General features: G+C 40.4%; 1 protein-coding gene across 2 annotated transcripts in view; it reads right to left on the reverse strand.

The window, feature by feature from the left end:
* Nucleotides 1-6,132: 6,132 nt before the first annotated feature.
* Nucleotides 6,133-12,334, reverse strand: part of LOC124605787 (serine--tRNA ligase, cytoplasmic) — a 58,604-nt gene continuing 52,402 nt past the window's right edge. For both annotated transcript variants that reach the window (XM_047137681.1, XM_047137688.1), the window contains 3 exons: nt 9,377-9,506; nt 7,436-7,515; nt 6,133-6,346 (listed from right to left, as the gene is read on the reverse strand). In XM_047137681.1, the coding sequence (XP_046993637.1) occupies nt 7,454-7,515; nt 9,377-9,506 (192 nt within the window). In that variant the 3' untranslated portion in view covers nt 6,133-6,346; nt 7,436-7,453. The remainder of the gene's footprint in view (nt 6,347-7,435; nt 7,516-9,376; nt 9,507-12,334) is intronic.

Genomic DNA, 12,334 nt, shown 5'->3' on the forward strand with positions numbered 1-12,334 from the left:
GCCGGCCCGCACGCGGGAGATCAGACAGTCTTGCTTGACTTTGCGGCGATGATGACACACGCTTTGCCCAACGACTCACCGTGCTTTTGTCCACTGCCAGATCACCGTAGACATTCTGCAAGCGCCTATGAATATCTGAGATGCCCTGGTTTTCCGCCAAAAGAAACTCGATCACTGCCCGTTGTTTGCAACGCACATCCGTTACAGACGCCATTTTAACAGCTCCGTACAGCGCTGCCATCTGTCGAAAGTCAATGAAACTATACGAGACGAAGCGGGAATGTTTTAAAATATTCCACAAGAAATTTCCGGTTTTTTCAACCAAAATTGGCCGAGAAAAAAAATGTGTTGCATTACTTATTGAACTGCCCTCGTATGTTGTGTACCGTATCATTCTAAAAGCTTCTGGATAATTGAAAAGTATATCACCAGGTAGATATGTAAACTCAATATTTGAAATAGCACAAAATATATCAAACCTTTATGACTATGATTGTAAAAACCTTTCGCAGATACAGTTGAATCTTTCTTTGACTTTGTAAGATCTACAGAAGAAGCGGATGGAATGGTTCTTGGAAAATGACAGATACTGTATGACACAAAAATTCCCTCCTTTAAATGCAAATTTCATTGAGTTCGAGATGATCTTATTGATTTCAACATAAAACTGGTGTGAAAATTCGAGGATTTACTGTATGCACGATACTGAATATATCCAACTTTGCTAGCAAATAGAATTATCACTCATTGCTGACCAGTTATGATCACGAAACCCTTCTGCAAACTGAATGGCAAAGTGCACTCAGTCATGATAAGGTATCTGGGTGGTAACTTTGGCACCTACCTAGCTCCACAGAGCATCAGCCTTTGGATGTGGGCAGTCTGAGCAGTGCCAACTGGTGGGAGCTGTCAGTGTACTACCCAACCATGATATTATATTGCACTTGGACTCCAATGACTGTTATTTGAAATATGTTGTGATGTTACAGTAAACAAGTACAGTCATGATTAAAGAAAATGCATCATGCTGTGAATGCTTTCAGGACACTTGTGCCTATATTGTCAAGTGGTTCTGCATGTCCTCATGAAAAATGATGATAGAAACTCATTATAAGCCAACTGAAGTGCCCTCACTACCAGGTGCAATAATATTGTGATCAAATGTGTTTACGAATGGGTCTACTGCCTATCAGCCGCTAGATGGGTCTCCGCTGTGTAGCTGGTGATAGTGATATTGTCCATGGCATTATTGATAACATTTGTGTTGAAATACTATGCACATGATAATTTTCACCCATTACTTTTGTAAAATGATTTTTTTTTTCATCATATATTTTTTCGATGTTTAATTGAGAGTTATTATCTGAACTATAAGTAAATAGAAATGTGTGTCTTTTTTAAATGTGTTTGATATATGCCTGGTGTATATGTAAGTTCACATTTTGGATGGCTCTGTCCTGGCTGACTATGGCCAAACCAGGTTACTGTTTCATTCCCCCCCCCCCCCCCCCCCCCCCAGCCAGCAGTATCCATCCATCCATCCAGCCAGCCATTTGTCAAACCCACACATAATTTTTCTTTTCGATGGAATTTACAAACCTGGGTCCATAAAAAGATGCAATCCATGTACCATAAAATTTAGAATTCAAGAATAAGCTGAAACTGTTAGAGGAGGGTGCATCCATTCATGATGCAGATGATGTGTCTAGCATGAGCGGCCAGATCAGCAGAAATAACAATGGCAGTGCATGCAACACCGTCAAAGTAAGTCAATTCAACCCCTGTACCACATGTTATGGGGACAGTACCATATCTTCCAACATGTTTTATGGAGGAAAGCATACAACAACAAGAAAATGGATTTATTTTCACAACTCGTTTAGAAGTTCTGTACCTAACAGCTGGAATGACAAGCAAAAGATTAAATTCATTGCAGTATTTGTGCAGGGAGACTGCTTTATGGGTGAGCAATGCATAGGAAAAACATCTAAATTACAGTGAGTTCAAGAAGGTATTTTCGGCCAAATACTGATCAAGAGTGATTAAAAAAGAGGTATTCAATCCTGCTACATTCAAAGTAAACAAGGAAACCAGAGTGATTATTTTGAAGAATGCATGAACAAGACAAAATATTGGAATAAGGTCCGCATCCATAGCGTAGCGGTAGCATTACCACTTACAACGCAGGGGGGCCTGGGTTCAATTCCCGGCAGGGGACTAGGTGTTGTGTGTCCGTCATCACTTTCATCGTCATTGACGTGCAAGTTGCCGAATTGGCGTTAACTAAAGAGGACTTGCAACACGGCGGCCGAACTCCTCCGAATGGGGCCTCCCAGCCAACAATGCCATATGATCATTTCATGTCACCGGAATAAGGAAGTGGCTCCCACTGATGTCTTAAAAATATTAAAGTTAAAACTACCCCCTAACATCAGGAAAAAGTTAGTGGCCACACCTGATCACAGTGTAGACAAGTTCTAGTCTGCAATCTGTATGATTGATTTGCTGGGAAGAAGATTGGCACAACACCGAAAACAAGTCATGCATCAAATGGTAACAATTGCAGGCATGTAATGATAATTGCAATGCACGAAGTTCAAGGAGACAAAACAATGGGAGCTGGGAAAAATCCTTCCACCACTCTCAAAAACCAGCCACAAAGGAGTAGGCCCTTCATCATCCAGTACCACCCCAGACTGGAACAACTGAACCATATCATTTGCCAGGGGTTTTATTACCTATCATTGTGTCCTGAAATGAGGGACATCATACCTGAGATACTTCTCCCCCCTCCTAAAGTCCTCGTCCATCCCTATGCCACTCCCTATCCCAACCCTTTGCCACAACGATCATATCCCTGTGGAAGATCCAGGTACAAAACTGCCCAATCCAACCACCCAGAACTTCTTATTCCAGTCTTGTCATAGGTTTATCCTACCACATCAGGGGCCGGGCCACCTGCGGAAGCAGCCATATCATTTACCAGCTCTGCTGCAATGATTGCATAGCTTTTTATATTGGTATGATTACCAACCAGCTGTCCATCAGCATGAACAGCCACCGTCTAACAGTGCCAAGACAAAGTAGATTACCCTGTGGCACAACATGGCGCTGAATATAACACACTTGATTTCAATGGCTGCTTCACTATCTGAGCCATCTGGATCCTTCCCCCCACCACCAGCTTTTCTGAACTGTGCAGATGGGAGTTATTCTTACAACACATTCTCTGCTCCCTTAATCACCCCGGCCTCAATATACGGTGACCCATTGTCCCCATCCCCCCCACCTAACAGTTTCCAACCCCTCTGTCGTATCATCTCCTCCACAATCTCATCTTCCACCCTGTTTATTTGCAGGCCTCTACCAATGCATCCGCCCGTCTTTCCCCTCCTCTCCTTTTTTACCCACCTTCCTGCCCCACAACCTCCTGAAACTGCGCCTATTGGCAGTCTAGTCCCTGCACACTCCACAGGACAACATTCATCCCTCTCCCCACCCATACACTACTATCCCTTCCCCTTCCCCACCCCCTGCAGATAGCTGCTTGCATCCCACATGATGTTGCATTATGGTCCAAGATGCTGGAGTTGGAGGTCAAGCGTGCGTGAGGTACGGTTGTGTGTGTGTGTGTGTGTGTGTGTGTGTGTGTGTGTGAGAGAGAGAGAGAGTGTCTTTTAACCATACCTGTTGGCAGCTTGATGCACCTTCTTTACTGTAGGTAGCAGTCTATCTTGTCCTACATTGTTGACATTCCTACCTGGAGTTTCCATTGTTTAATTTAACTGTTTCAATATATTTAAAATTGCTAATTAATTGTTTGACACTGTGAGAAATTGTGTGTGTGTGTGTGTGTGTTTTGGCAGCAGTGGGAATCAAACCCAGGCCAACTAATCACTACTCAGTGCAGCTACCCACTTGCCCACTGAGCTATTACTGCAATCATCCCTTAAAAAACTCCTCATGCCCTAAACTTGCACTATACATAACATGCAGTTTCAAAGAAAAATGCTGATCTAGTGCTGTGAGCAATGTAGCACTCTTAGTGCCAAAAGGGATAACCTCACATCAGAGCACGCGCAGCTGAAAACAGACAACTGCATCCCTTCTCTGAATTGGTCATAGGGTACTGACAGTTATTACAACACTCGTTTTTTTTTTAAGAATAGTGGGAGAGTTATGTTTGTATGACTTGTTTTTTGATAACTTAAATCTCTTGCAGCTGCTTCCAAGTGTATCTATACAGATTCACAGCATTCCTTGTGTCACAGCAGTGGAGTATTGTTTCACATTAAACAACTGGAAAGCTTAAAATTCTAGATGGCTCAAATACAAAATTGCGAACTTCGGTGATGAGCAGTACTCAGATCAGCAACATGTAATCACTGACAATTCAGAGTGTGCTGTTTGACAATGAAACATGCAACACATCTTTCTATAATTGTCACTGATCTGAGGTTAATTTTTTGAAACTCTGAACTTCAGAAAAATAAGCTCTCTTTATGCTTTGAAGAACACTTACTGATACAGACTAAACTATCCAGTTGGTTAGTGCTCTTAACATATTATGAGGAAGTACATAAGCTATTTGAACATTTCATCAAGGTTGTGAGAAATGGGTTTCACATGTCACTCCCAAATCAAAACAATAATCAGAAGAACAGCAGCAACAACATTGTCTCTGTTCAAACTGAAAGGCAGACAAACAATGCAACACAGTGGTTAGCGTGTTGTTTTACACGAACACTACTGTGTTAACATTACACCCCAGTACTACTGACTTATGAGGGGCATTCAACAAGTAATGCAATACATCTTTTTTTTGTCAGTCAATTTCAGTTGAAAAAATTTGGAAACTGTTGTGGTACATAGTGGAATATTCTCACTTCAGTGCCTGTAGTTTCATGAAGTTCCAATAGGCGACAACACTACAGGAGCAGGAAAAGCGCCTGTAACAGAGGTGTGTTCCTAGCAGTGAGCTGTCACTGTGTTTCACTGGCAGAAAACCATAGCAATGCAGATTTTAACAGGCATTTGCAGAATATCTGCAGAGATCTGGTAGTGGACAAAAGCATAGTGAATCATTGGGCAACGTGTGTCTCATCATCACAACAATGATGCATAAACCTGTTGATCACACACCTACTGGCTGGTCACACACAGCTGTGACTCCTGCAGCTTTTTCACTGCCACAAAAATGCAAATGAACTCCCCTTTCTCCTTGATGATTCAAGGACCCATACAAGTCAGCACACCTGAGAGGAGCTCACAAAACTTCACTTGACTGTTCTTCCTCATCCACCCTACAGCACAGATCTTGCACCTTTAGATTCCCATCTGTTTGGTCCAATGAAGAATGCACTCCAACAGACAGAGTATGTGGATTACAGAGAGGTTATTGATGCACCAAGACGTTGGCTCTGACGTCGACCAGTAGAGTGGTACCATGAGGGCATACAGGCCCTCCTAGTAAGGTAGCATTGCATTAAACAGAGAATATGCTGAAAAACAGGTCTTTGTAGACAAAAAGTGGTATATTGGAATCCTGAACAAAACCAAAATTCTTTCCGAAAAGAAATGTGTTGAATTACTTATTGAGCACCCATCATATTTCCTTTAAATGAAGTACACCAACTTAAATCTTTTGTTATGAGCAGCTTTTCCCCCTTTTCATTCAGGTCTCCAAGATCTAATATTGTACACTTTTGCCAAACATTTGTTTCTCATAGTCAGATCATGTGAACTGTTCTGTTTAAGTTAATGCCTTCACCTTGATTTCTTTCACAGCTTCACTTTCCACATTTAACTATCTTCATTATCCTTAAAGTTTGTTATTCAAATTTAATTTCTACTGGACATAATCAATTTTGTCATCATTTCTTCTTCCTACATCATTACTGGCATGTCACATGTTCATATCTCATAACAGATTTAACATAAACTGAATAGATGCTAGGGGTAAATTTTTTCCTGTAGTCACACCAGATCAAGTCTTCACCGTAAATTCTAGATTTTTTTTCAAGCTCACCTCACATGTCACACACTTCACCCATCTAAGCAACCAATTTTACTTTACATGAACTACTGGTCTGCTCCCATTCTCAAATACCACAGTAAAGGAAACATCCATACTTCGGTGAGAGATTTTTTTAAAAAATCATTTCAATTTATTTTCTCATACAAATCAGTAATCGTGGGACTTACGATAAAATATGACAGTCTCTTTATTGATGGCAAATTGTACTAGATCAGCTATGCAATAGAATGATGTGTCTTCCAGATCACCGATGTTGCACTGAGATGAGAAGCTGATAATCTTTTTTCCAGTTCACACCAACTTTATATTCTGAAAATGAAAAAGTTCAAATACCTCATACAGCATTCATACAAAATTATTTTGTCTATAAGGTAAGCTCTGCAACAGCACTAACAAGGAGACTGAAAAGTTGCTGGCTTCGACATCTTCCACTTGGAACTGAAACAGGGATTCGGCATCATACAAAAGTTTAATATCTTGTCATATTATGTAACTGAAATATCACACTTTTCTTATTCTTACAACTATTTTTAATTTAAGGAAGAATGTGAAATGGTCAGCGGTCAAACAAGTTTCACATCTGTAGCATCATCAAATATACAACGGACAATTATACGGAGGGTATTCGCATTATGATGCCACAAACATTATGGGAGAACTGTCCATTTTATATCACTGTCATAACCTGCACATTTCACTACTTTAGTTGAATTCCGTGGGTTTGGCTACAAAGGATGCTGTCCACATTCTGAGACTTGGGGAGCAGGGTATATCTGCCAAAAAGGTAGTTGAGGTTCTGGACATTTCCCAGGAAGGAAGTGATTCAATTATTAAAAATGTCCTAGACATGAGGAAGCTCGCAGTGATGTGGGTCCTGAAATGTTTGAACAGCAGGCAAAAGGAGGCATAAATTGAGACAACCAAAGCTGTTATGGGCCACTTTTATGCTATAAAGGATTTTGTAGCTAGATTAGTGGCTGAGCATGGAAACTGGCTCCTCACTCATGATCCCTGAACTGAGGAACCATGAAACAAACAACATCACACAGTTCCTATGACCATGGAAGTTCCTCACCCAGAAATTGCCCGGATTTTATTGTTCATTTTCTGGGGCAGAGACAGTATACCATTGACAGAACAGAAGAGATGAAGCAATGATCAAACAAGTGCATCAATCTGAGGGGGGTTAGGGTTACGTTGAATAAATGCGTACAGTCAAAATTCTGACTATTCTTCTTCTACAAAGCTAGGAACTTTTCAGTTCTCCCTCATTTATGAAAATATTAAGTTGCAATAACAGCACACGTTACAAAAGTGCAAGACAGATTCAGGAGAACAGTAAACAACTCTAAAACAAAATATTTCTATGCTTGAAGACGAATCACGAAAACATTTTACCTAAACTGCTGAACCACGCTAAGATTCCTTCGCTGGAACTGCTGGCGCCTTTTTCACAAATGGAATCAGTTCTTGATATTCTGAAAAGTAACAATTGTTGGAACTCATGATATGAATTAAAAGAAATTATGACACAAATTTATGTACCTAAAGGACCTCAAATTAATTGTCTGCTTACAGATAAACAGTTTACACTGAAAATTAAATATGATTCTGCAGAATAATCATAATCAAATACATGCATAACACCTGACTGTTTATGAAATATAAACATTTATTAACTATAAAGCAAACACGTAAGATCATCATGCCATAGAATTTCAAACTACATTTTCTTCAAACAAAATATTACCATTACTGATCACACATGAATATTAAGTGCATATAATGTAAGAACTTTTAGGTAGTCATGAAACAGAGACAGAAATTTCAGTGGCATAACAGTAACAATAAATCTTTCTTCACTGACATGCCCCTCAAGTTTATCTGTTGTATTACATGCACTCATGCGAACGCAGCTCTCTCACACACATGACCACTGCCTCTGGCTGCTAAGGCCAGACTGTAAACAGCTGTGCATGATGAGAGAAGCCATCTGGATGGTGGGGGTAAGTGGGAGGCTGGGGCAGGGTGGAAGAGGGATAACAGGGTAGGGGTGGGACAGTAATGAGCTGCTTGTGGGAGCATACAATAACAAAGTGGAGAGAGGGTAGGGCAGCTGGGTGCAGCCAGGAGCTTAGACAGAGGGCAGGGGGATGTGGATGGAGGGGTGGAGTGTGGGATGGGGGGGGGGGGGGAGCGAAAAAGGAGAGAAGTAAGGAGACTATGGGTGTGCTGGTGGAATAGAGGGCTGTATATTGCTGGAGTGGAAACAGGGAAGGGGATAGGTGGGTGATGGACAATGACTAATGAAGGTTGAGGCCAAGAGGGTTACAGGAACGTAAGATTTATTTATTAAAGGAAGAGTTTCCACCTTCACAGTTCCAAAAGGCTGGTGTTGGTAGGAAGGATCCATATGGCACAGGCTGTGAAGCAGTCATTAAATGAAGAACATAGTGTTGGGCAGCATGCTCAGCAACTGGGTGATCCAGCTGTTTCCAGGCCACAGTTTGTCAGTGACCATTCATGCAGAGAGAAAGCTTCTTGGTTATCGTGACTATGTAGAACATAGCACAGTGATTGCAGTTTAGCTTGTAGATCACAAGACTGGTTTTCACAAGCAGCCCTGCCTTTGATAGGACAGGTGCTGCTTTTAACTGGACTGGAATATGTGGTGGTGGTGATTGTGGTAGGATGTATGAGAGGTCTTGCATCAAGGTCTATTACTGGGATATGAGCCATGAGGCAAAGGGCTGGGAGCAGGGGTTGTATAGGGATGGACGAGGATATCATGTAGGTTCGGTGGGCAGCAGAATACCACTATGGGAAGGGTATAGTAGGTAAGATACTCCTCATTTCATGGCACACCAAGAGGTAGTCGAAACCCTGATGGAGAATGTGATTAAGTTTATCCAGTCCTGGGTGAGGAAAATGCCGTCATGACTAAGTACCAATCAGGACTGGAACAGCAGAGCTATTCTGCCACCCACCGAACCTACACAATATCCCCATCCACCCTAAAATCGTACATCCTATGCATCTAGCTCCAACCAACATTCCACATTCAAAGTCTGTTAAGTCCTGTCATGCGGCCATAATCGCGTTGGAAACCTGTTCACATGCACCACCTGAGTACAAATGACAGCTCCGCAAATGCACTGTCTTATATACCTTGTGTACATGATACTACCATCATTTGTACATGTGCATATCACCATACCATTACTTTTGTCACTTCACTTTATTGAGCATGGTTAGATATAACAGCTGCGGAATCTTTACATATAACACATACCACAGGCAACATCACATTCAAATGAGCAGCAACTGCAAAACAATTACCTGGAGGCATGTAAGGCTTCAGTGCAGCAGGAACTTTAATGCCATCATCTGTCTGGTGGACTTCCAACAAGGCACAAATGACTCTAGTAGTAGCACACATTGTTGCATTAAGCATGTGTACAAATGGAATCTGCAAAAAATATGCCAAATGATCAAGTGAAATAGCAATGACAGTGAATCTGACTACATTACAGGTATTTCAAGTAGTATTACACCAACACTTGCAAGCTTAGTCTCAAACAAACTACAGACAAGTGATGGTAAAAATATGACTAGTGTTCATTTAATAACTGACCATTGTAATTGTTATTTACAGACTGGAAATTTTGCTGAAATCATTTCAGTATGCACTGTATATGTGATAGTGATAAGCTACACAAAGTGCAAGATTCTGCAGCATTATTTATAAGGTGGACTGAGGAGACAGTGGGCAATTTGTAAAAGTTATTATCTCCAGTGTAAGAAACGTTCAAGAATACTTCTGTCACTTTGGAAGCTAGTAAAATGTGATCAATAATAATAATAATGATGATAATAATAATAATCATCATCATCACTGCTACATCAACGCTGTGTTTAATAGCCTGCTAAAGTTACTGCAGTTCACAAACCTTTCTGACTAACAACAAATATTAGCTCAAATCTGAAGTCACAATAACTGGCACGTATGGATGAAAATATAAACAAAATATAAACCCACGACCTGTGCATGGAAAAGTTTCCTTTGCTTCAATTAAATACGAACATTGTGTGATATAAATCTGGTTTAGTTCGAAAATACTATTGCAGCTACCCTATTCACCAGAATACTGCACTATGTGATTACTATTTGTTCTCTTCATAAACATATGTAAGACTGATGTTCAGAGCCCTCACTGGGATGAATTATGTGCTGGGTGACCAACCAGGGTGTATACGTAGATAAGTAAAAAAAAATTCTGGATTTTTCCCAGTTATATATACATTTTCCCCCGGGTGAAAATACACTTTTTCCGTGTTAAGCGACAGTATACTTTCCCTAGGAACTTTAGAAGTTATCAGTTCTTTGAATGACTATGGTTTTATACACCAGCTTAGAATGTCTAGTCACTTTAGAAAATGAAACTCAGGGGGAAAACAAACACATTTTGGAAAGATCTTTGACGTGCAGCAACATGTACGCTGCATATTTTCAAATGCAAATCCCACCAAACACCACATATTACTTGCTGAAGCACTGAAATCGTGATTGCAAATGTGTGTTTGTAAGCCAGGCACAGTGCAAGTCATGTGATCTCACCAGCCGATGACAGTGGATATTCAGAGCATAGGGTATATGATGATGTCAGCCAACAGCAACATAACTGTTGAGTAGTTTGAACACACAAATAGAAAAGTTAATGTTTTAAATTAATGTACATAGTGTTGCTATGAGAAAAGCAAAATCTTTACATATAATATTGGTCTCGAAGATCTGTGGGGATGTAGAACCACTAGCTCACCTCCCAATGATATCGCTACCATACTGCAGCGAGAACAACTATATCTATTCCAGACCAGTTCTCTGTAGTACGCGCTCTGTGCTACACGCATTGTGTATATGCTGCGAAAATAAAAGTATTCATAGTAAGTGTCGGGAGTGCAAGTGATTATTTATTGTCATAATTACCAAGCCCGCTCTCCACTACCTATAGAATAATAAGCTGCAAGAGAAGCTAAGCATTCAAATATAATGTTGATCTTTTCTATGCTTGTTACACTTTAAGATACATCAAACAAATGTGTCAGTAAAATGTTTACTAATGACTTAAATGTCTGATCTTCCAGGCTTGAAATTCTTCTAAATGACTCATCCTCGAAGAGTTGATTTTTAATTGAGAGTCAAACACTCTGTGATTTAAGAAATTCATCGTACATTCTCGCACATGGTTCATCTTGCACAAAAGGAAATTTACTTTGAAAGTAAAGCCTAGTTTACACGACGCTACTAGGTTGCAGGCAACTGCACTACCAGTCACTGCGCATTTGCCCAACTCGGTGAAACTAAACACTCTCGGCGTGTTTCAACTTTGGCGACACTAGTTGCAAGAGTTTCAGATTGGGTGTGTTCATGTTTCTCACATGTTTTCTTACATTATGTCATAAAAGAAACAAGACATCAGAGGATACTCCAAGAGCATCAGAATTTCGTGAACCATACTAAAATGCATAATTTGGCTTATAGTGCACCTTCGCATGTCCAGATTACCAATAAAGTAGGAATCAACCTCAGTGTGGTTTTTGGAATGTAAATTTTCTTGGAGTACCAGTACTGTATTATCTCATGTTTGGTTCTTTATAATGGCATAATGCCATATGTGCTAGAAGACGAAAACGTGCACTTGAAATGCAGCGAACAGCTAAAACTAGCCAATAGCGTGGAATTAAACACTTTGTTTCAAATTAATTGACTGCCTCAGCGGAAAAGATTAATAAAAGCCAAATTTCTATAGCAAGCCGTCAAAAATAACTTCATTGTTCTGCAAGGTGATTAATACTTGACAATCAGAAAGGTGGTAATAAAATGAGATCTGAAACTAATAACATTTTAGCCCTCAGTGAATATATTTTAATTCACTTGATAGCTCGCAGTCACAGAAATCCGTTTTGTTTTCAGTTGACGTGAGAGCAGCGAACAAAGAGGAAACACCAAAATCACTAAACGTAAACAAGGGACATGTGGACACCTCCCCACTACAACTCAGACTGCTCTGCACAGCTGCCCAACATCTACAATACTTCCACCCCCCCCCCCCCCCCCCCTCCCAAGCGTTTGAGATGGATGCCAAACTTTTTTCAAAAAATGTTAATTTTGTAGTGTACACCTTTCTGAACAGTCTTAAACATAAAACATATGTTCGAGGAAATGTAAGACATGTTATTTGGTCTTAAGTGTGCCCAATTGCAGCGCCACGCCTCTTCACACAGCATTCTTCTATC

This window comes from Schistocerca americana, chromosome 1 (genome assembly GCF_021461395.2).
Source record: "Schistocerca americana isolate TAMUIC-IGC-003095 chromosome 1, iqSchAmer2.1, whole genome shotgun sequence".
Lineage (NCBI taxonomy): Eukaryota > Metazoa > Arthropoda > Insecta > Orthoptera > Acrididae > Schistocerca > Schistocerca americana.